At 42.7% G+C, this 25,980-nt stretch overlaps 1 protein-coding gene across 1 annotated transcript; it reads left to right on the forward strand.

The window, feature by feature from the left end:
- The first annotated feature begins 328 nt into the window (after positions 1-328).
- On the forward strand, positions 329-24,327 carry LOC149454701 (prenylcysteine oxidase 1-like). Its single transcript, XM_089687187.1, has 6 exons — positions 329-485; positions 3,453-3,659; positions 5,920-6,094; positions 7,830-8,041; positions 10,725-10,877; positions 19,181-24,327. The coding sequence occupies exons 1-6, from the start codon at positions 383-385 to the stop codon at positions 19,840-19,842; spliced, it is 1,512 nt and encodes a 503-aa protein (XP_089543313.1). The 5' UTR covers positions 329-382; the 3' UTR covers positions 19,843-24,327.
- Positions 24,328-25,980: the final 1,653 nt, after the last annotated feature.

The raw sequence follows: 25,980 nt of genomic DNA on the forward strand, positions 1-25,980 counted from the left end.
GGGGAGGATGCAAAGAAGCAGAGCTTCCTCTTTTGGGTGAACTTCCGCATTAAATGTATAGTAAGACAAGAGCTGGGTGTTCCTCTCTAGGTGACCCCTCAACCCTATCTCATGTACTACATGACCAGATAATCTGTTCAAAGGTCTCTTACAGGACTCCCCTCACAGCCCTCATCTCCTGCTCATCTCTCCTGGATTTATTATCATTCAGCTCTTATTCCAAATCCTGTCACATTGTCCGCTCATTATATATGATAAGTATACCCCTCCCTAATACACAACACCAGCCTGTATTTTACCCACACATCGGAGAGACGCACGTGGGAGGGAGCGCGGATTCGGCGCATGCGCAGAACACCTAGGAAGTGACCAGAGAATCAGCATGTATGTCTCCTCTGCCCTCCGCCGTATGCTGAGCGGACTGCTATTGTGCAGCCTGAGGGTTGCAGCGACACAGGAGCTCCGCTACCCTCCGAACAGGATAGGTGAGAACCGCACTGTATGTGGGGAGGAAACGGCGGGGGTGTTGGGACAAGTAGAAGAACATGACGGGGGGAGGTGTAAGGAGGCCATAGTGTGTACAAGGTTCACCAGACACCATGCAAACAAAAATACCTACAGTCAGGTCCAGAAATATTGGGACATCAACAATTCTAACATTTTTGGCTCTATACACCACCACAATGGATTTGTAATGAAAAGAACAAGATGTGATTTAACTGCAGACTGTCAGCTTTAATTTGAGGGTATTTACATCCAAATCAGGTGAATGGTGTAGGAATTACAATAGTTTGCATATGTGCCTCCCACTTGTTAAGGGACCAAAAGTAATGGGACAGAATAATAATCATAAATCAAACTTTCACTTTTTAATACTTGGCAAACTCTAATCTGGCCTTCCTGTTTTTGAGGCTCACCAATGGTTTACATCTTGTGGTGAACCCTCTGTATTCACTCTGGTGAAGTCTTCTCTTGATTGTTGACTTTGACACACATACACCTACCTCCTGGAGAGTGTTCTTGATCTGGCCAACTGTTGTGAAGGGTGTTTTCTTCACCAGGAAAATAATTCTTCGGTCATCCACCACAGTTGTTTTCCGTGGTCTTCCGGGTCTTTTGGTGTTGCTGAGCTCACCGGTGCGTTCCTTCTTTTTAAGAATGTTCCAAACAGTTGTTTTGGCCACGCCTAATGTTTTTGCTATCTCTCTGATGGGTTTGTTTTGTTTTTTCAGCCTAATGATGGCTTGCTTCACTGATAGTGACAGCTCTTTGGATCTCATCTTGAGAGTTGACAGCAACAGATTCCAAATGCAAATAGCACACTTGAAATGAACTCTGGACCTTTTATCTGCTCATTGTAATTGGGATAATGAGGGAATAACACACACCTGGCCATGGAACAGCTGAGAAGCCAATTGTCCCATTACTTTTGGTCCCTTAACAAGTGGGAGGCACATATGCAAACTGTTGTAATTTCTACACCGTTCACCTGATTTGGATGTAAATACCCTCAAATTAAAGCTGACAGTCTGCAGTTAAAGCACATCTTGTTCATTTCAAATCCATTGTGGTGGTGTATAGAGCCAAAAATGTTAGAATTGTGTCAATGTCCCAATATTTATGGACCTGACTGTACCTGTGATGTGTTAGGGCTTCTTATATGATGGTGGCCATCATGGAGCAATGGCTCCCAACCTGGGGTAGAGGTGTTAGTCACCAGACGTAGGGCGAAGGTAGTCACCAGAAGTGGGTTGGATGTGTTGCTTGCCTGACATGGGGTGGAGGAGGTAGTCAACAGGACTGGGGTACAGGTGGTCAACCAATGTGTGGCGGTGGTTGTCCAATGTGGGGTGGAGGCGGTGGTCAGGTACATGTAGTCACCAGAAGTGGGGCGGAGACAGTGGTTACCAGATGGCTGGAGGAGGTAGTCAACAGGATTGGGGTACAGGTGGTCGCCTGACGTGGGGTGGAAGTGGTGGCCGGGTACAGGTAGTTGCCAGAAGTGGGGCGGAGGCAGTGGTTACCAAACGTGGGGCGGAGGAGGTAGTCAACAGGACTGGGGTACAGGTGGTCACCCGACATGTGGTGGTGGTTGCCCAACGTGGGTGGAGGCGGTGGCTGGGTACAGGTAGTTGCCAGAAGTGGGGTGGAGGAGGTAGTCAACAGGATTGTGGTACAGGTGGGCATCCGACGTGTGGCGGCGGTCACCTGACGTGGGGTGGAGGCAGTGGCCGGGTACAGGTAGTCGCCAGAAGTGGGGCGGAGGAGGTAGTCAACAGGACTGGGGTACAGGTGTGCTCCCAACATGGGTCGGAAGCGATGGTTGCCAGAACTGGGGTACATGTTGGCACCAGACTATAATAATGGCAGAAAAAGGCAATTGTGTACCTTGATGGGGCCATTTGCGGTTTGCATGAGATACCATCAATCAAGGGGTATTTGTGTGGCCCAAATAGTTTTTCTGTGACTGTTAAGGCCTTAGCGGTCAGGAGGAACATAGTGATCTGATGTCGCCCTCATCCAGTATAAAGTGGAACTAAGGGTTCGTTTACACTATCTGTGACCTGGTGAGTTTTTTTGCTGGATCAACATAGATCATTGCTAGGGCACGGAGAAACATGTTTTCTTGTGTGATGAGCATCATGTCGGTATTTTTAGACAACACACTGGATGGTACCGCATGTCTCCACATTACTGTGCAGTGACCTGAATGAACTGCCTCTTCAAATAAAGTTTTAAAAAAAAATAAACCGCAGTGTAATTCGCTGTACTCTGCAGATGCCACCCTGCCCCTTGAGTCTGTTGCAGCAGCCCATTCAAACGCTGGGGCCACATTGTGCCTCCCTAAGGGTGCCAAGGGAAAGGAGCCCTATGGTGCCTGAGTGCCTACAGTCTCCACAGATACACCACTGTGTGATCACTGCTACATTATTCTTCCCAATGCCAGGTACCTGTCCCAAAAAACACCCACTGGCAGCCTGACACACTCTGTGCCTAGAGGAGAAAAGCATTATACTGTGAGCTGACCTTATTGCTCCATTGCTTTCTAATCACATCATCCATTTGTTTACAGTTACAACATATACATTTGGAAAAGCAGCATCTATATTAGTTACACACTCTCTGCTAATAGAGCTTGCTTTAAGAGGTCTATTAAAAACAAATGCCATGCAAGTGATTCATTTAAACAACTGTTGCGAGTAATTCCTGTAATGTGGCTAATATGTGTAAAATGTTAATTTCTATTTATATCCTATAATTGCCATTGCCATCTAGTGGCCGTAATGCAGCGTTTTCCTGATTGCAGTATTTAATAATGCATTATGGTCACTAGGTGGACCTGACAGTCAATAAAAATAACCATTTTCTTTTAATAAATAGACCCCCTAAATGAGCGTATGTGTAAAGTTTAACTTTTTTGATACAGAATAATTAAATATTTTTTCTTTTAGCGGTTATTGGAGCCGGAATTGGAGGAACATCGGCAGCCTATTTCTTACGTCAGAAGTTTGGGAAAGATATCCACATTGATGTATTTGAGAAGGATAATGTGGGTGGGCGACTGGCTACGATTGAGATGGAAGGGAACCACTATGAGGCTGGAGGGTCAGTGATACACCCCTTGAATCTTCATATGAAAACTTTTGTTAAAGATCTGGGTAAGTCCGGTGTACAGCAATCTTATTACTGCATGTTATCCACATTATTTTAAATATTAAAGAGAAACTACTTTGATTTTATAGAATATTTTCTAAATAAAAATAAGCCAATCTCCTAGAACTGGACACTTAGAATGGTTCATAGTTTGTGGCCATCTTGGCATTGAGATTAGAGTTGGACATGGAACATTTTTGTTCAGCCAGCAGGTAGAATGAAAAAAAACTGACATATTCCCTGCAGAAGTGATGTGGATGGGGAAATCTCTCCTTCTGTGCTGTTGCATTCTGACAGCGGGGGCTCACTCTGTCAGAATGCACCAATCATCACTGCATCCATTCTGCAGAACGAATGCTGTTTTTTTCCGCAGGAGCATTCACAGAGAAAAATATACACACGTTGAAGTTCGGTTGGTTCCTGCTGAACTGGCTGAATTTCAATACGTATACCCTGCTTTATAGAAGTCAGTGAGAGCTGTTCTGTATCTGTGCCTGTTATCTGGGTATTGTCATTATGACTAAGACAGTACTAGGAACATAGGCTAGAAGCTTTGTTCCTCATTTCTGACGTGCTGAGAAGGAATGGACACAAACAGGGTTTTGTTTATATTTTTTTAATGCTTTTACATACATTGGGATCCTATAAACTAGTGCTTTGATTTATGTATTTTATTTTTCATTAAATTGTTTTGCGTTATTTTTTGTAGTCAGTTAATCCCAAATTTTTTATGGTTGAACCCTTCTTTAACATCTGCTTTTCCACTGGAAATTAAAGCGATACTACTTTTTTTTTTTTTGGAGGGGGGGGGGGAATAACAAACATGTTATACTTGGCACCTGGGGGCACCTGAGCAGGCGTGTTCCCAAGCCATTGCTCCGTGCGTCCATTCACACAGTTTGGCCCCTCTTTCTCTTCGTTGGCTGACTGGCTGTGATTGACAGCAGTGGGAGCCAATGGCTTCCATTTGCTGTCTCAGCCAATGAAGAGGCAGAGACCCGGGACAGCCGAGGCTGTTGTGCACATTGCTGGATCCCGATGGGGCTCAGGTAAGTATTGAGAGGTCTGGGGGCACTTCTGCACACAGGTTGTTTTTACCTTCATCCATAGAATGCATGAAGGTAAAAACCTTGAGCCTTTACATCCACTTTAACAAAACATCGGAGAGCTTCTTGGTTTAGGATAGGTTCACACTGTTGCGGTTGTAAGACGGTGTGTAAATCACACTCGATGCCGCACCGAAGCCAATGCACACTGCTCTTTTGCAGATGCGGGTGCCAATAATGCTTAATGGTATCCCTACACATCAGGAAATGCAGCGTGTTTTTGGGTGCATGAAGCCACAGGGTTTAAAAGCTGCAAATGGTTTGCGTGTAACTGCATTTTCAAAAAGTTGCAGAGGTTTCCAATGAATGGGCTGATATGCCCATGCAAATGTGGCACAAAACACAATAGTGTGAACCTAGGCTTAGGGACTGAGACTTGTCTGCATGTGGAGAGTTTTTCAAGGACTTTAGCCCACTCAGTAAAATAAATGTCACAGGGCTTTTTGCTCCACTTTTATTTATCCAAACCTTCAAGTAAAGTTAGTCATACACTGGTCGAAATTTGTTTGGTTCAGTAGGGACCAACCGAATTTTGAGGCGTGTGGGCTCGCCTATTCAACAGATGTTGATTGTTTAATCAACGTCTGTTGAAGGATATGTTGGGAAGTTTCCACTGATCAGCATCTGCAGCTGCTGATCAGTATATACAGCTGTGGGTACCACTGTCTGAATACAATGTCCTGGTTGGGGGGGAATTCCCACATCGCTTCATTTGTGTGGATGGAGAATCCTGTTAAATTTTTTTTTTTCCCTTCAGCCAGTTGGCTGACACTGGGAAGAAAAAAAAAAGTGTTCATGTTACATAGGCCTCAGCACCCTTATGAATGAGCCCTATTCCTCTATAGACCCGAGTTATACAGCCTTTCTCCTTATCTGGTTCTGTCAGTAAGGCTGGCCATACATTATACAATTATCTGCAGATTTTTGGTTTAGATTTACCAAAAACCATATAATAGGAGGACAAACCTAAACAACACTTTCAGTTGTATCCAATTAGGCAGGCCCTTGCACTACATAGTTGAAGGTAAATCTAAAGGAAATTGGGCAGAAAATCTGCAGATAATTGTATAATGTATGGCCAGCCTTACAGACTGTACCAGTTATCCGTTCACATACAGACTGGTACCTTCTTAGATCAAACACACTGCATTTGTTACAGGTCTGAATGCACGCACACCTTCTGGAGATCTGCTGGGAATTTACAATGGTGACGAGTTTGTTTTTCAAGAGAGTGAATGGTTTCTTATAAATATTATTAAAATGATATGGAATTATGGACTGAATTTCCTTCGAATGTACATGTGGGTTGAAGATATTTTGGATAAGTTCATGAGGTACGTGGCAATAATTACGCTTTGCTAGTTTCAAGATCTGCATATGGATTTATTATTATTTTGTAAAGCACTGCAAAAACTGTTGGCACCATATAAATCCTGTATGATAATAAGATATATTCTGGTGTCAGGAGTCAGTAAGAATAATGAATGTTCCTGCTATCCTGCTATACTCTTTTTCATATAGACTTTGGTAGGCCTACCTATACACGTGCTTAGATCCTGTAATTGCATTGTGCCGCCTCATATTACTGAATTTAATTTTACATTAAATATTTTAGACCTTTGCGGTCGAGGCAAGAGTTTGGTGGTGCGGCCACTAAAAACTTGTGTAAAACAAGTTCCAAATATAAAACCTCAATCTCACAGCTGATTTACTTCATGCCCTGTGTAGGGCTTAAGTTATCTCTGGCATATGTATTAACCATTATCAATCTATACAGAAAATGCAGTATCAACTAAGTAGTTTATACTGCATATAAGTGTAAAATGCCATTGAAATACATGTAAACTGTCTTGTCTGCCAAACAAAATTTGTAATTCTGTTCTGCCAGATTTCTAATTCAGGCTCCCCTGCCAGACACATGGTCCTGACTGTTTACCTTTCTCAACTGAAGTCAAAATAGTAGTTTGGTTGCAGTATACATAACCCCTAACAATTAACTTGTTTACTCCCTTTTTGTTCCATTAAATACATTTTTGTTTAAACTACTTGAAAAGTTAAAAAATATCTGTTGAGCATTGACCGTCCTGTGCTCTCTGTTTCAGCTGTATTATTATGGATTAGCATTGGTCTCAGTTCTCTCTGAACTACAGAGCACCTTTCCCTGTACTATGGAGATTATAGAGGGGGTAATGCTTTGTAGCCCTAGCCCTTTTTCTATAGACAACACTTCTTCATAGATACAGAGCCATGAAGCAAGCTTTATCAGCCTAGCACAGGAAATATGTTACTGTCATAATCACCAGGGGAAAAGAAAGGGAGACAAAGACTGAAAAAGGGGCAGTAATGCAGACACTAAGAATAGGTAAACTTAAGTGTCTTGTGTATTTTGGGTTATCCCCAGTGACATGGATACAGTGATCAGTGCTAATAAAAAGCAATGACACTGTACTAATGGCACTGGGCAGGAAGGTGTTAACATGTGGAGTGATCAAAGGGTTAACTGTGTGCTTTTCCTGTGGGGCTGTGTGTTTGTGCTTCGCTTTAAGCACACTTCTTTGCATGGCTTTGCTATGCACAGCCATGCAAACCAGTGTGCAGGAGCTTGCAGGAGATAGAACTGTTTTTTGTTTACAAACAGTTCTCCCGCCCGTTGGAGAAGTTTGGCAATCACCGGGCGCCCAAGAATTTGCAGTCTTCACAGTTGGATGTTGCTGTACAGCCACTGAGGACGTCACTTTAATTGTTATGGCTCTGTGTCTTATAAACTCCTAGAGTGGGACTCGAGAAAGAGAACGCACCAGTGCCCTCTATAGCAAGCGGCTTGCTATTGGGGGCACTGGTCATGAGGGGAGGAGCCAGGCTGGCGGGGGACCCGGAAAGAGAAGGATCAGAGCTGCTCTGTGCAAAACCACTGCACAGAGCAGGTAAGGATAACATGTTTGTTGATAAAAAGCTTTAATATCACTTTAAAGGCTGGTAAAGGTAAAATTGTCATACTTTTTCTCCAGCTCTATATGTAAAATGTGATTGGGTGCAGCATCATTTTGTTTTGCTTTTTGTTGTTGGCAGGATTTACCGCTATCAGACGTTTGATTATTCTTTCTCCACCACGGAATCTTTGCTGCATGCTATGGGTGGGGATGACTTCATATCAAAGCTGAACATGACCATAGATGAAGCAATGCAGAAATCTGGGTTCACACAGAGGTTTATTGATGACATAGTGGTTCCAGCTATGAGAGTCAACTACGGACAAGGAGTCAAGATTAATGGCTTTGTTGGTGAGCATCTGTTATGCTGTTGAAAGATTTTTCTGTTTCTGTACAAAGCTAGAGAGATGTGAAGTAGGGAGAGTGGACTAAAATATTTCCCTTGACTGATATGGTGAAAGGGAAATTCCAATGGTTTTGGGTCAATTTTATATGTAATTTTAAAAAGCTCATTATTTTAAACTATTTACACTTTACAAATAAACATTTAGTAATGGTGGCACCTGATGGCACTGTTGTCATCTGGGAGTTTTGGGCATTTTTTAGGGGAATGCAGAGCAGAAGCTGTTTTTCAGATTGTCGCTGTACATCAAAATCAATTCATTTTTGTATGTATGTGTTAGGGCCCCTTTTACACTTTAATTTTTAACACACATTAAAGTTCCTACCGCTTCAATATGCTTTTTTGAAGCTTGGCAAATGCCCTGTGTGTGTTTTTCTATTTGTTTTCAAGGGGCCCAGTAGTACCCCCAGCTTAGTAATACCCCCAGTTAGCAGATCCCCTGCTCATTAGTACCCCAGTTTAGCAGATCCCCTGTTCTGTAGTAACCCCCAGCTCTGCTGATCCTCTGGTTTACTGAATCTCCTTTCTCTCCAATCCCCGGCCACCTCCTGCTATATTGTTTCCATGCTGTGCACCACATGACATCTGATCCTATGCCACTGAGACCCCTCTCTCTATTCCCCGCTCACCCTCCCTATAGCGTTCCCATGTTGCCCACCACATGTGCCGTGTGCTAGTTGCTCCACGCTGTACACCATATGTGACGTCTCTACCAGACACTTTCAAAATATATACACATGAACCAGAAGTGACTGCTGATGAAATCTTTCTAGTTCCCTTGTTGGTTTCCCAGTGCATCCTGGGATATCTCTTATGTGCAATACTTCCCAAACAAAGCAAAGCTAACTCTGAATAAACCACTCAAAGGCTTCAGGTGCTGTTGGCAACGGTTGTGATAGACTTCTATGAGGATTTGGAGATGCTTTGAAGCACCAAGAAAATAACATGGGGTATAATTTTTGAAGCAAAGCACACAACAGTGTGAACAGGACTAAAAGGTAACCATTTTATTTAGTGAGAGATGCTTTGATTGGCATTCAGAGGGCTTTAAAAAATTGTGTCAAATGCCACATTTTGAAGCAAGTGTAAACGAGGCCTTATCGTGCTGCTTTGAAATAAGTGAAAGAGTAGTGGTTGGTTGCACAGTGCCAATAAAACACTGCTCCCTGCAGCTGTAAGATTACACCGAGGATAAAGTAATTGACCTGGAATGAGTATGTATGTTAATTCTGACGTCACTCTTATATTAATTGTTGCATGCTTATTCTAGAGTAATACATTCAAGGCTGGAATCAGAGATAGACGGACAGTATTTTCATAGGACATCATTGGCTAGAGGGTACTATTTTAATTTGGTTATTTTTGAATTATAGGTTAAAGCATTAGTAAACACTGCCCCACAAATGCTTCTTATTAATAAAGCATTCAAATACATTCTACATTATAATTAGCCCCATTTGCATGTTTCTTACTTTTTTTTTCAGCTGTTTTTAAGTTTTGTTTCCTGGGATAAGCCTGCGCCATGTTAAGTAAAGTCCGCAATGCACTATACTTCCGCCCTTTCTGTTATGCCTTGCTGTAATCTCACTCTTGTGCATTGATTTCTTAGTCAAGCCTTGTTTTCATTTTGGGATTACTAAAAGCAGACCTGTTTTACTCCTGTGTGCCATGCTATGCTGATGTTTACACCCCCTGTGATGTTGAAAGTCACATGGGGTGTACCTGGAACTTCTGAATGGGACTGTAATCTCGTGGAATTGTGGCGCAGTGCCGCAGAGAGGAGATGCCAGATCCACAGCATAGTTATGAATGGACTGAGGGCACACAGAGTGTGCTGTGAATCAAGGGGAAATATGCACATCCGCTGGTAACGTCAACAAAATCACCTGGACAGATTACAAGCAAAGTATTGTATTGCTAGAGTTTTGTACAGTTTTTACTGATACTTTAAAGTGTTATTAAACCCAGGAGCCTCCATTCACTATATCTGGTCTCCCACAGTACACAGAACATGGAAGTGCAATTATTTTAGTAAATACAAACTGCTATATACCTTTTCTCATCAGCAGTTAGAGCAGTCTTGTGACTTCAGCAGTAGCACAAGCTTGTAGGAGGATTTTTCATTCTGCTCTAGGGGGATGCAGAACCCCTGACCTCTGTCTGGACAGTGCTGATTTTCCCTGTGCTGATCACTTGCACTCTCCCAAGAAAAAAAAAAAAAACACTGTAGCAATACACACCAAACTGAGCACATGCAGAGTGACTCCACAGGATATGTCTTATAAGGAGATAAGAAGAGACCACTGGAAGAAGGGGAGGATCAGAAACGTCAGGATCAAATAGCCTTTTTACACAATGCAGAGGATTAACCCCTTAGGTTCCACAGTGAGTATAACAAGCATGCTTTACTGCATATACAGACTGATTTTACTCTTGTGGGTTTAGTAACATTTTAAATGTGGAGAGTTTACCACTTTAATATGTCCACCTTCCTGACTATATCTGTGCATGTCCATTGTTCGTAAAGATGCCTACAGGTCTACGACATGAGACTAGATTGTGTTTTGCCCAATGTTAATTTTGTGTCACACTGTCACTGTTCACGGTTCATCATTTTTTTTTTTTCCCTAGGTGCTGTCTCTCTCGCTGGGACGGACTCTGGACTGTGGGCAGTGGCTGGTGGGAATAAACTAGTTTGTAGTGGCCTCCTATATGCTTCAAAAGCACAGCTAATTCAGGGCACTGTCACTTCTGTACAGGAGAAATTTCGTTCTACAAAGCCTGGTGAGTGGGACTGGCATAATGTCAGATACAGAGTTTAGATAAATCTGTTCATGTGCGTTTATACTTCAGTATTGTCCATGTTACAGCAAGCTGGCACGAGAACAGAAATACTACAAACGTGTAATTCTATGTCCCAGTGATCACTAATCGCTGACTTGGGAGCAAAATATTGTTCTCTTTTACTTCGATTGTGCACATGACAAGTACGTGCCCATTTTTGAATTTGTGATAAACTTGCTATAATTATAAGCCAGCACAAACAATATTCCTTTGAAATAATTACCATTATCATTAAGGAGGTTCTTTTAATTTTGCCCTTTTCATAGCAATTTGACAAGTCTCTTGAAAGGATTAATACCTCTACCCTGCTTCTCGAGTCACTTGTATTCGCCTTGACTACTCTCTGCTTCGTTGTGTAAGCTCTGCGACAAATGGTGCTGGAGCTCAAGAAAGGTTTGATATTGTCCTCCTCACATGACAGGAAAGAATACCTATGTTAATAGGCACATCCTAAATGACTGATCTTGGGGTGTAGCGAATAGCTTTGTTGGATTTTTACGTGATTGCCAATTTTCCAGGGGAAACTCTGAGATGTTAGTGACGGAGGTAAGTTTGTTTCCCTATGCACCTGCATAGCAATCAACATACATGCATGGGTGATCTAACTCTGCATGTTGGGAGATCAGTACGCAAAACCGTCCCATGCTCAAAAACATTCTATTGTCTGTTGTCTGCTAACAATTCAGTATGAACCCCATAAGCTCAGGTGTGGAAATGGCCTAAAATAAGTGGCATTAACCCTTTTGCTGCCAGGTCTGTACGCCATATGGACCTGACAGCAGGGGGCTTTATACACAATCCAGTGGCTGCAGCCACCGGCATTGTGTTTAAAACTGACAGGCAGGAAGCAGTCAGGCTGTTCTGCTGCCGCCAATTGTTTTCTCAGCCCCTGATTCCGGTGTCCTCCATAACGCTAAATTGATTTTTTCTTTGATATAATATCGTGGCATAGAAATTGGAACTACCACTATTTTATTCTCTATGGTATCTGCTTTCAGAAAATATATAATGTTTGGGGGTTTTGTGTAATCTAAAATTATTGTTTAAATGTGTGCAAAAAAATGGCCGTGGCAGCGAAAGGGTTAAACCGAAAAGAAAACCGTTGTTATATGGCAGCTTACCGAATCTTAGATGTGGTGGCTGCCTTATAATTTTTTCTAATTAGGCTTTATTTCTTTTATTTATATCTGGTAATCTGGTCAGTAAGTCTGTTTTTCAAAAGAACAAGCTGCACTCGGGCATATTTGCTGTTTTGGGCCCCTATCCCGGCAGAAGTGACAGGAGCCGTTTAAAGGCTTGCAGCAGTGTCCGCTACATACATGCGAATGGATCCGATCTGCGATCGTGAGAGGCTACTGCAAGAGGATGGGTGGAGAGGGTGTCCAGTGTCCTATTCTTGTTGGCAGATTCAGCTCCACTATCTGGGCAGGGGTTTCCTTCTCCTGGCTAAAGGCTTCTGTCCAATTCACTTGCCAGCTAGACCCTCTCAGCCCGTCCGCTGAGTGACATAGCCAACCCCTCCCCTCTTTTATCTGCCATACCACTGGGATCACGGTCATGCTATTCAGAAACAAGTGCACCACATTGTCTGGGGCAGAACAGCATGTGCCGTCTCTGTCGACAGTACATATTCCAGGTATAGGAAAGTGGCAAGGGGTTTTTCCCTAGCCGTCAGCAGCTGATACCGGTAGGGTGGTCCCTGCACCCCGAGACATTCTAGGCAATCTGCCAGCACTGGGGAACTCTGGATATGGATCTAAAGATTTACAGGTTTTACAATAAGTTAAGACAGGTTAGGTTGTGTCCATGTCAGGAATCCCAATGACTGCCTAGCCCAGGAGGGCTTGGTACACCGACGTAGTGTATTTGGCAGGGGACGCTCCTTGGTCACTTCCAGTCTGCCCAGACCTATTGTCTCGGGTCCAATAACGTATCCTGCTTTGATAGCTAGGATTGAAGGCTGGGCTTTTGAAGCCCAGGTCTGCAAAGATTAGGGGGGGTTATGGTTCCTGTTTTTCCGCACTGTTGAGCACCAGAAAGCCGGCTTGAGGGAGCTTCCATTACAAGAACTATAAATCTTATTTGCCTGGCTTGAAGCCTTTTCCTTTTTCCTATCAGAAGGGGAAATGGCCTTAGGTGCCATTTAGGGTCAGATTTTAGCTCTTATCTATTTTATTTTCCCAGAGATCATTATTTCTCACTCCCTTGATTTGTACACTGCTCAAAAAATTAAAGGAACACTTTTTAATCAGAGTATAGCATTAAGTCAATTAAACTCCTGGGATATTGATCTGGCCAGTTAAGTAGCAGAGGGGATTGTTAATCCATTTCAGCTGCTTTTGGTGTTAATGAAATTAACAACAGGTGCACTAGATGGGCAACAATGAGACGACCCCAAAAACAGGAATGGTTTTACAGGTGAGGCCATCAACATTTTTTTCCCCTACTCATCTTTTCTGTTTTTCACTAGTTTTGCATTTGCCTAGGGTTAATGTCACTACTGGTAGCATGAGGCGATACCTGGACCCTACAGAGGTTGCACAGGCAGTCCAACTCCTCCAGGATGGCACATCAATACATGCCATTGCCAGAAGGTTTGCTGTGTCTCCCAGCACAGTCTCGAGCATGGAGGAGATTCCAGGGAACAGGCAGTTACTCCAGGAGAGCTGGACAGGGCTGTAGAAGGTTCTTAACTGTCAGGGCTCCGAGGTGTGACCAGAGGTATGTGACTGACGCAGGGAAACGCAGACTTCAGATATGTTATAAATATAATTTATTAACACTAACAATACAAACATAAACGCAGTGCAATACTAAAACATAACACAGTGCAAACAAACCAAACCAACCACCCACAGATAACAGTACATACAATGCAAGCGTCGTCAGGCAGGCCGGGACAATATCAATCGGGCAGGTAGGTACAGGGGGAGCAAGCGGAGAATGGTCGGGGTCACAAGCCAGGTTCAGCAGGTAGCGGGCAGCGTGGTACAGAGGGTCAGGCAGAGGAGAATGTTCAGACAAGCCAGGGATCAGGAGCAGGAGAATGGTCAGACAAGCCAGGGATCAGAGCAGGGTCAGCAGAGAATCAGACAGGAACAGGAACAGGAAACAGGGCCCAGGAGAAACACAACACCAAGGCCGAGTCTGCAGGTCTGAATGTCCCTTAAATACATAAATACACCAGTATAATTAGTTCCAGGTGTTTGACTGGCTGCAAGGTTGAGTCTCTGATTGCTGGGAGCACCCGCTGGCCAGCCCTGGTACTGCAGCTCATAAGGCAGGTGAGTCCCACTATTGCTGGCCAGTCCATTCCTGACATTAACCTATCAGCAGGACCCATATTTGCTCCTTTTGTGCAAGGAGGAACAGGATGAGCACTGCCAGAACCCTAAAAAATTACCTCCAGCAGGCCACTGGTGTGAATTGTCTCTGACCAAGCAATCAGAAACAGACTTCATGAGGGTGGCCTGAGGGCCGACACCCTCTAGTGGGCCCTGTGCTTACTGTCCGGCACCATAGAGCTCGATTTGGCATCTGCCATTGAACATCAGAATTAGCAGGTCTGCCACTGGTGCTCTGTGCTTTTCACAGATGGGAGCAGGTTCACCCTTCAGATGTGAAAGGATCTGGAGAAGCTGTGGAGAACATTGTTACCTGTAACATTGTTCAGCATGACCATCTTGGTGGTGGGTCAGTGATGGTCTGGGGAGGCATATCCACGGAGGGGGGCACAGACCTCTACAGGCTAGACAATGGCACGCTGACTGCCATTAAGTATTGGGATGAAATCCTTGGACCCATTGTCAGACCCTACGCTGGTGCAGTGGGTTCTGGGTTCCTCCTGGTGCACAACAGTGCCCGGCCTCATGTGGTGAGAGTATACAGGCAGTTCCTGGAGGATGAAGAAATTGATACCATTGAATGGCCCCCACGCTCGCTTGACCCAAATCCAATAGAACATCTCTGGGATATTATGTTTCAGTCCATCTGATGCCGCCAAGTTGCACCTCAGACTGTCCAGGAGCTCAGTGATGCCCTGGTCCTGATCTGGGAGGAAATACCCCAGGACACCATCTGTCATCTAATTAGGAGCATTCCCAGACATTGTCAAGCATGCATACAAGCACGTGGGGGCCATACGGACTACTGAGTACCATTATGAGCTGCTGCAGTGAAATTTCAGCAAAATGGACTAGCCTGTTGCATCATTTTTTCCGTTTTGATTTTCGGTGGGTCTTTTGAATTCAGTCCTTTGTAGGCTGATCATTTCCATCAAACGATGGAGCATCCTTACGCTCCTAACACATTACCCAGTCCATATCAGTATAGATATCCAGCATGATATTTTTCCCCATTGAGGTCTGATGTGTTTTCAAAGTGTTCCTTCATTTTTTTTTCGTACAGGATGTAACACGGATGGTCCTGTCTGTCAGGCCACCCTGGTGTCCTTGGGACTTCTACTTGATCTTGGCTGTTCTTGCGGAGGCCACCTTTTGAACCAATTAAAGAAATGTAATCTTTTGACTCGGGAAGGTGGCTTCTTTGTTTATTGTCATTTCAGCAGGAAGAGTGTAAGCTGGCGGCTCTTTCATGTAGGGAGACGTTCTTGGTCTTGCAAGATGATGTGATGTTGCGTCCTCATCCATCTACTTACTAGATTGTTCTTTAATTTTCACTTAAATCAGGACGGTGTCTTGCCTTTCTTATTTTCTTAGTCCACAGTTGGCAGGGTAAAGATCACTGTACACTCTGAATGTATTTGGACGGTCAGGATTTACTTGAGTTTGCCGGAACAAGTCAGGAGGCCTAGTTTGTGCTGCCAGAAGGTCCCAGAATGGGCAGTTGTCAACTATTTCTCATTGGATCTGCCAGTTAATCATTGAAACCTATGGTTTGAAGGATAAGGTCCCACCATTTTGGGTGAGAGCACATTCTACCAGGATTGTGGGGGCATCTTGGGTGATCCATCATCAGGTGTCAGTTGCTCAGGTTTGCAAGGCCGCTACATGGGCTTTGGTTCACACATTCACAAGGTTCTACCAGAGATGCAGAGGAATCCTTCTTTTGGCCACAGTGTCTTGCGAACGGCTGAGTAGGTCTTGTGGGATTGTTGGTGGTGGCTATCATGGTGTCACCCTCCCCTCAACATTTCTTTAATTGCTTTGGAACATCCCACATAGTCATGAATTGCCTGCTCTGTATTATGTACGATAAAGAAAATTGGATTTTATTCTACATACCTGTTAAAAAATCAATTTCTTGGAGTACATTCTGGGACAGAGGTCCCACCCCTCTTTCTGGAATTTCATTGCTTGCTAGTAAAACTGAAGTACTTCCTGTGTATGAAGGCTAAGGGAGGACTTCCTCTCTGGTCGGCCAGTGTCTATTCACCTATAGTTGGCATATAATACACACAGTCATGAATAGCCTGCTCTGTGTCCTGTGATGTACTCCAAGAAATGGGATTTTACAGGTAAGTATGTAGAAACTTTTTTTTTTTTCTCATTAAGAGGTGTGTGTGATGGAGTGTTTTTTTTTTTCTTTTTAAATCCTACTCGCCAATGCTGCATCTGTTACCCGCCGCGATCAGACATTGCTAATCACTGGAGTGCTGGGCTGTGTAGACCGGACGGGAGCGGCTGGCTCAGACTCTCGGCAGCTCACCGAGAGGCTGAGCCAGGTTCCGGTCCAGGCTGCTGGGTGGATTCCAGCCATATGGTCATGATTTTTCTCCAGCCTGGACTGGCTCTGTGACATCAGCAGGCTTTGGTCCATCGTCCGCTGAAAACTGGTCACAGGAGGAGTACAGCCAAAAGAGCTTTCGCTGTACTTCTCTTTTAATCTACACTCTGTACCTTATAATGACAGAATTTTAGAAATGCGTATAAAATCAAGAAGAGAAACTCATGCGCTGCCAAAAAATGGCAAACACAAACCAAGAGTTGCTGCCCACACCTAAATGTGTTGCCACATACAGAATAGAATAAATAAAAATGTGTAGTGTGCACTGCCAAATAAATCTCAGTAACAGCCTTCAACAATATGTGAACATACAAGTAACAAACTAGTGCAAAATTAACACAATAAATAAGCCAAGCGTGTAATAATTCACATAGAAATATGTGAACAATACTCAGCAAACACCCGACAAACCATCCAACCCAAATGCAAATAACCTTCCCAGTAATAAATGTACACAATAATAAATGCAAATGAGTATACAAACTCCAATAGTATCTGTAATAGGATAATCCAAATATAAAGTAAATTTATATATCTAGTAAACACCCGGCTGACCAAACGCACCGGGTAAAAAAAAAGTGTAAAAAATTTATATGTAGTTGAAAAAAAAATCACAAGCATAAAGTTCAGTCCATAATGTGAATTTCCAGATAATGCAGCATGTACGTTTTTTACTTCGGTCCCCACATTTTATAAAGTGACTCTTCACAATATTTTTCACCACGGTGCTCATCTACCAACAGGTGTGCACGCTCACCTCCTCCTTTTGACTTATAGACGAGGTGGTATCACAAAGTTTCCAGTCTAGCTCTGTTTACAAGAAAGTACTCTTCTCTTCGTTTTACACAAGTCACATTCAAAATACTCCCCTTGCACAGCAATACAGCACTCCCAGCGTTCCTGCCACTTCTAGACTGTTTCCTGGAAGTCTTCTTTTTGAATCGTGTCAAGCACCTGCTGTTCACGCAGGATCTCCGCAGTGTTGTCAAAATGATGACCTTTGAGCTGGATCTTCATCTTCTGGAAGAGGGCGAAGTCCACAGGAGCCAAATTGGGCGAGTAGGCTGGGTGTGGAAGTGAGATAATCGCAGCCTGGGGACAAGCTAGGCAGCAACACGGCACATGTTCAAATCGCATGTGAGGATTGCCTGGACTATTCCATATGACCCATCAACAATAGCAGCAATGTTGTGGATTGTTCTCCATGATCATCATGCACAAGTTGCCAAATGGTTTTGACGTTTTCAGGAAATGAGCTCTTTGAAGGCCTTCCTGATCTCTCATCTTCCACTGATGTTCTTCTGCTCTTGATGCACGTGTGCCACTCAAAACACTTCAAATGACTCAATTCAGCATCGCCGTAAACTTGTCAAATCATGTCAAAAGTCTCTGTGGCAGATTTGCCCAGTTTCACACAGAATTTCACATTTGCTCAGGTACATAGGTCGATGCCTTTTGGCACACTTACATATGAAGGTCGGTGTTCCCTGTAACTGTGCATGCCATCTCGTGCTGCCATCTGTTGGTGTGTTACAAAACTAGTCTTGAAACTTTTTGATACCACCTCGTACCATACAGGTCAAAAACTGCTAGATGGATATCCATGACCACTCCAACCAGTTCTGTAGGGTCCAGTGATGACAGGTATGTTTCCTGCAGAAGATTCGCTCAGACATAAATGCAAGGATCAGAGAGCCTAAAAAAATCTGCATCCGCTTGATGATCAGGATGGGATAGAACAAACAAGCTGCCACTCAGAAGGTAAGCCAAGTGCACCCATGATTGATGATGTCACTCCTTAACTCTACCCTAACACGTTGCAACCCTGGGAGAGGACTTCTTCAGAGGACCCTCTAAAGTAGTCCCCTACCAGGGACGCAGTGCATCAGGACAAAGTTACGGAGTGACGTAATCACATATGGCCACATGCGGCGTTTGTTCTCTCCTAATCCAGATCATTAAAAAAGCAGATCCAGGTTTTAGGCATGATTTCTCAGCCTACAAGTGTTTTATTTTGGAGTATGTACATTTTATTTTTACGAGTAATAAAGATCTTTATAGAGAGCACTAGATATATTATTGCTTTGAGGATCTTTTGCCTTATATTGGAGCGGACTTGATGGACGCATGTGAGATTAAATTGTGAGGGTTTCCCTTGCCACTACTGAGAGCCGAATTGCAATGATGTTGGTGCCGTTAAACCTCCTATAATTTGGAGGTTATAATTAAGGTGAGCAGAATTACAAGCACAATTGCTTTGTGTTGGGAGAGGATCATATCGGGTTAGTGAAAAGTGCCAATGGTTTCAAGTTCACTATTGTACTGGAGATTGAACTTTTTCATGTGCATTTTGGTGGAAATTCTTTGAAGATTGATTTACACTACATTTTATAGATATTTGTATCTCACAACATTTGTTATGTACATTAAGGAGTAGTGCTGCACAATCTGATATATATGTTTATTAATTCATTTTTGTTTTTTTGGGGACATTGCAGGAAATACAGTGAAGTTGTACGAAATAGGCTACGTAACAGACAGAGGACCTGGGTTGGACTTGTATGACATTGTAATCATTGCAACACCACTCAACAAGAATCTTGGTAACATAGAGTTTGTGGGCTTTGAACCGCCAATTGAAACCTCTTCCGGACCTTACCAGCAGACGGTGGCCACGTTTGTTCATGGACGGATCAATGCTTCCTTCTTTGGATGCTCCAAACCATGTCAGTTTCCATTATCAGAAATATTAACTACAGATAGCCCCAAACTTTTTATACGCAGTATTTCAGCCGTGTCTCCAGTCAATCCAGTCCCAGAATCTGACACGTCAAAAGCTTCAGGTCTCAGAGTCTGGAAAATCTTCTCTCCGGATGTCCTAACTGACCAACAGTTGCGTCAGCTCTTTGAATCTTACCATGCAGTTAAAGTGAGAAATTGGTTGGCTTATCCGAGATACAGCCCACCAGAGAAAATACCACCAATAAAACTTCATCGCGCAATTTATTACCTGAACAGCATTGAATGGGCAGCCAGTGCCATGGAGATGAGTGCCATCGCTGCCAAGAATGTGGCTCTTTTATCTTACCATCAATGGTATGGAAAGGATGAGCACATTGACCAGGAGGACTTAGCAGATCGTCTAAAGTCTGAGCTATAGATTTTGTCTGACATAATTATCAATGTTATATGACTACTGAAGTCAAATTCACTCTATTTTGAGAAATATACTTTTAATGTGTTTTTTTTTTCTTTCCTTTTTACACTTGCCTAAAACTTTAGTGCTGAGTGTAGATGGGCCAGCTTCTACTCCCTTGCTGGGTCCCCTCAGCCCCAGTCCAGCCCAGAGAGTTGAATGTCTAGGGGATACAGAAGCACCATACATCCCGAAAGATATGTTTATTTCCTTATAAAGTCAATGCCGATTTTTTTTCTATGAGGAAATAAACGTATATTTTGGACTCTTAAAGCCAAACTTCAGGTTTACTTTCACTTTAAATTGTTTCTTTGGGCCTATCTGACCCAGACTATTTCCTTTACTAATTGATGAGTCTGCTGTTAGCACTGTATGTAGCATCAGGCTTATTAGAGCATTCACCTGCTCCTACAGCAGCTATACCTCAACTGGTTCAAATGCAGCAGAGTATTGCTTGCTGGTGAGAGAGCAGCAAAACTTCACTGGTTTGGCAGGCGAGATTTAATTGTGTGCTTGCTGCAGCTTTGTTGCGCTTTCATTAAATTTGTTCAATAGAATTCAATAGTAATGCATGCAATATGCACTGCACTTAAGCTGCAACCTATGGACTGGACGCAAGTAATTCTGCTGGCAACTCATAAGGATCGCTAGAGTGACATGTCCCAACTTTGAGCCAAATATCCTTGCTTTTTCTATATTTGTGCACTAGGGGCTGGGAAGTAACTTCCAAGGGCTGGAAGCTTTTTATTTTGCCAGTGGCTAATTGGATTTTCTGTATGCATTTATGAAAAATGCATTCCTGAACAGAGCCACAGGTTCAACTTGATGCTGGACTGGTGCGTTGGAGAAACCTCCTTGGTTGCAGCAGCTTATGTCTTGCTCCTCTTGTAACTGAATCAATGTAATATAAAAATTCACAGTTCAACTTTAAGGTTGCTCCCCCATTCCTCCAGCACCCAAAAAGCCTACCTCTTCTACTGGTGTGACATGGGGTAAGGTATGGGAATAGGAAAACACAGGAAGGGTGGGGAAGAGAGTTTTTTTTGCCCCGAGATGGACTTTTAAAGCTGTGCAAGGGCAGGATTGTTGATGATTTGAGGCCAGGCCTTGAGGGTCATATACTAACACTGTTGATAGTTGACTCTTTAACCACCTCAATACCGGACACTTTTACCCCCTTCCTGCCCAGGCCAGCTTTCAGTGCTTTCACACTTTGAATGCCAGTTACTCAGTCATGCAACACTGTACCCAAATGAAATGTTTAGCATTTTTTTCACACAAATAGAGCTTTTTTTTAATGGGATTTTTATTTACCACTGGGTTATTTTTTTTTTTCTAAATAAATGAAGAAAGCCCAATAATTTTGAAGGGGGAAAAAAAATGCTTTTTCTTTTGCTGTTATAAAAAAGTTAGTCTACAAACTAGGGTGTATATATTTGAAAATCAATCTGTTCTGATGTACTAGCGGCCTGTCTCATTTCTTGAGGCCTGAAATATGCAAGGACATTACAAATACTCCCCAAATTACCTCTTTTTGGAAAGTAGACAGTCTGAGGTATTTACTAGAGGCATGGTGAGTTCAGGGACAGAGACACTGACTGGTGACAGTATATTAAAAAAAGATATTTAATATTCTGTGACCAGAGCAGTACAGTGTTACCCAGGGGTGGACTGACAACTGATGGGACCCCCAGGCAATAGGGGATCATGGGGCCCCTGTGTCCTTGCTCAAAAAAGCCTATGAAAAAAGTACCAGGGGCATCTCATGGGGTCCCCTACTGACCCCAGGCCCTCGGGCAGTGCCCGAGTTTCCAAATGGTCAGTCTGCCCATGGTGTTGCCATAGTGATACTGTATTACTCTGGGGAGGTGATCAGGATTTTTTTTTCCTTTTTTACACACTATAATTGCATATAATTGACATTCACTGTTCTAAACAACCATCTTTTAAATGCTACCTACTTCCTAGCAAAACTATGTTCTGTATACAATAGCAAATGTTAATTGGCTCCGATTTATAGAGGCTTCACAATCTCCATAGGCAATGCAGACCCCAGGTTTGCTCTAAAACAGTTGCAAGAGATTGAGCTAAAAGCATCTACAGGTTCTGGCTGAGATCTTCATGGTGTTAAGTCATCATAGAGTCCTCCTTTCCAGTTTCTGCTGTTGGCTGTTGTATTTGCAAAGGTTTACCATCCCACGTGGGTGTGGCTCCTTTTGCAATGCTGTGTTTCAATGGGAGAAACATTCTCCAATTCAACCTCCTAGATGGCATTGTTGTATCATACATGCCATAGTTCATATACAGTGCTCAGCATAAATGAGTATACTTCCTTTTGAAAAGTAAGATTTTAATCAATATCTCAATGAACACAAGAACAATTTCCAAAATTTTGACAAAACTGATTTTTATAGAATGTTTAGCTCATTACATGAAAATAAGGTTAATAATATAACTTAGATTACAAAATCTTCAGTTTTACTCAAATTAGTTGATGCAAAAATGAATACATCCCACAACAAAAGCTACTACATCTAGTATTTTGTATGCCTTCCATGATTTGTAAGGACAGCACCAAGTCTTCTTTGCATGGAATGAACAAATTGGTGACATATTGCAACATCTATCTTTTTCCATTCTTCAAGAACGACCTCTTTTAGAGGCTGGATGGAGAGTGATGCTCAACTTGTCTCTTCAGAATTCCCCATAGGTGTTCGATTGGGTTCAGATCAGGAGATATACTTGGCCACTGAATCATGTTCACCCTGTTCTTCTTCAGAAATGCAACAGTGGCCTTAAATGTGTGTTTTGGGTCATTTTCATGATGGAAAAGTGCACGACGACCAAGGGCATGGAGTGATGGTAGCATCTTCTCTTTCAATATAGAGCAGTACATCTGTGAATTAATGATACCAATGAAATGCAGCTCCCAGACACCACCTGTTTCACTGTAGGCACCATGCATCTTTCTTTGTACCATTCACCTTTGCATCGCCATACAGTTTTGAAACCATCAGTTCCAAAAACATTTATCTTGGCCTCATCACTCCAGAGTCCCAGTAGTCTTCTTCTTTTTCAGCATGGGCCCTAGCAACAGGTAGGGAGGTTTTTTTGTGCATGGGCTTTAGGAGAAGCTTCTTTTGTGAACGACACCCATGCATGCCATCCCTCTACATTGTACGCCGTATTGTGTCATGGGAAACGATCACCCCAGTTTGGCTTTCTACAACTTTGGCTAACTGCAGTGAACTTGCATAGTGCTTTTCTTCAACCCTTATTATCAGAAGACACTCATGTCAAGGTGTTAAACTTCCCTGGATGGCCTGGATGTCTCTGTGAGATGGTTGCAGTTCCATCATTGTTAAATTTTTGTGTCATTGACATTTCTCTTCCATGTGTTGCCATTGCTGACAGCATGAAATAGGAAGGATGTTTTCTTTAATTAACAACCTTTTATAATCAACTGTCTGCTGCACACCTGTTTAATGAATAACTAAACTCATCTGTAGTTGAATTCTTGTTAATTAGGATTTTGTTGTCTGAAATTTAGCTTGCGCATAAGACTTTCATTGAGGTGTGTTCAGTTTTGCAACATGGTCTTGAATTAATTTGTTAGGAAAATACTTTTTTGTGTGTGCAAATTAACAAATCTTGGTTGCAATCAATGGCCCGCATTTGTGGGAGTAATTTGTAGTATAATGTCCCATAGAAAATGTTGATTCTGAAAGTAAAGCAAAGGTTTTCTGACAAATCTGTTGGGGTGTACTCATTTATGCTGAGTACTGTATGTCATAAGGTCAAGCTATTATTAACCATTGATTTAATTTCAGTTACATAATTAAATGTAGAACAATAGGAGAGCCCAACATAAAATGGTGGTATCTAAGTTCTCATTGTTGTAGAAGAGAGCTTGTATAATTGGTAACCAAGGCATTCGTTTGGGATGTCCACTCAAACATTCAAAGTGAGAAAAAAAAAAATCATAAAACAGACATATGTTTATATCAAATGCAACACCGTGACCAGTCACAGAGAACACAATATTACACTATAAATGGATGCCATTCATTGTGTACAATTGCCACGTGATCTGCTGTGATTGGTCACAGTAATAACATGGTACCGGCAGCGGCCCGGTACACAGATTTGTCATTCACTGTATCTGGTGGACACAGCTGGTGACAGTTGATGTTGCAGCACGACCTGTGGGGCGTGATCCTGGGAGAACATCATGTGACATCCACCAAGGATGGCAGCGCTCACACTCAACTGTCATTCTTTTATAGGAAGCGGTTAAACTAAACATTGCAAAATAGTCAGATTACTATTTGCAGTGAAACATTTAACACATTTAGAAAAAATGGGGGATGTATTGTTTAGTTGTAGAAGAATCTAAATATTTTTGGCTGTGCAGTGTATTTAGAAATAAAGCAGGAAAATTAAAAATTATGTATGATCCTGTGGGAAGATACTTCTTTTTTTCTGCACACAGTTTATAGTCTCCACACAATTAAAGAACACTATAAATGGCTATTGTTGTCTACACAAAAGTTGAAAGATAAACGTATCTGAACATAGTGTTTAATTGCTTCCCGCAATGTATTGTGGACGGGCGGCAGCTACAGGCAAAGCGACGTACAGGTACGTTGCTCTGGCTGATCTACCATGGGGGCGCTCCCCACCCTCAACTGCTGTGTCTGGCAGACACAGTGGAATAAAGATCCTGGTGAACAGGACTCTGTGATCATGTGATCGCTATGCAAAGCAAAGTGTGTATTTAAAAAAAAAAAAAAAATCCCTGATCACCCCCCCATATTAGTACAATGTTACTATGGTAACATTGTACTAATCTGATAAAGTATTTAAAAATAAATTAATAATAAATAAATACCATATTGAGAATTTAAAAAAAGAAACCTTTTTAAGGGTTTCTTTAAACCATTTTAACTACTTGCCAAATACTTATCCGCATTTTGCTGGGAAGCAGCGGTTCTGGGCAAAGCTACGTAATCTTGCGTCACTTTCTATTTCGGGGTGTGAATGCTCCTGCGTCCCCCATCCCAGGGGAGAAGCGAGAACACCACCAAGTAAAAGAACTACGTTTTACGCACGCACGCACGATTAGCACATTTAACCCTTTGATCGCCTCCTCACTCAGCCAGTGCCATTAGTACAGTGTCAGTGTATAGAATTTTTCATTGATCACTGTATTCCTGCCTCTAACGACATCAGATAGCGCCAGGGTCAGTTAGCGCCCCTCCCAGCCAGGGACAGCTAGTGTTCGATTGCCTGCACACTATCACGCTCATCCTATAGGTTGCTGATCATTGCCATTACTAGTATAGTGTTTGTACAGATCAATATAATGATCATGAACAGAACTATACTAGTGCCTGCTTTGTATAGTGTCCCCAAAAACGCAGTGTTAGCAGGATCGGCCCCCTTCGCTGCCAGCACTAGCATTTAGCCCCTTTGTTTTTCATGGAAGATTTGTATCAATTGATTATGGGCCAAAGCAATGTATACGCGCAACAACACATCGCCGTACGCACAAATTCAGCTCTTGCCAGACAATTCGCATTGAAAACTTATCACGGTTTCTGAATTTAAAACTTTTTTGGGCCTAACCATCAACATGGGCATGACAAAAAAGATTGAATTGCAGTTATGTTGGTCCACAGACCCGATTCATCATATGCCTGTGTTCTCTGCTGTTACATGTATGCCCAACATGGACCAGCAATGTACCGGTACGTCGCTGGACTTTGGTTATACCAGCATGATGTCTTCAGCTGACAATCTGCTTTCATGTAAAAGCAATCATAGTAGCCAATTAGCTGTTGAATCGTTTTTACAAGCAGCGGGAAGGGACCTTTCCTCCCCTGTCCCACAGGGGAATCTGAGAATGCAGCCTGTAGTTCCGCTGGCTGACAATAGAGCTGATCAGAGACTAGAATGGCTCCAATAATCTCTATGGTCTAAGAGACCGGAAGCTACAAGCATTTCATCATTTCCGTTTCGCCATACTTTAACAGTGCCATTTTTAAATTGGGACAGCATCTGATCACACCGATCTTGGTGGTCATTGGATTTTGGGGGCCT

Source organism: Staurois parvus, unplaced genomic scaffold, assembly GCF_062004578.1.
Source record: "Staurois parvus isolate SC_StPar_1 unplaced genomic scaffold, SC_StPar_1.0 ptg000420l, whole genome shotgun sequence".
In the NCBI taxonomy this organism is placed as follows: Eukaryota; Metazoa; Chordata; class Amphibia; order Anura; family Ranidae; genus Staurois; species Staurois parvus.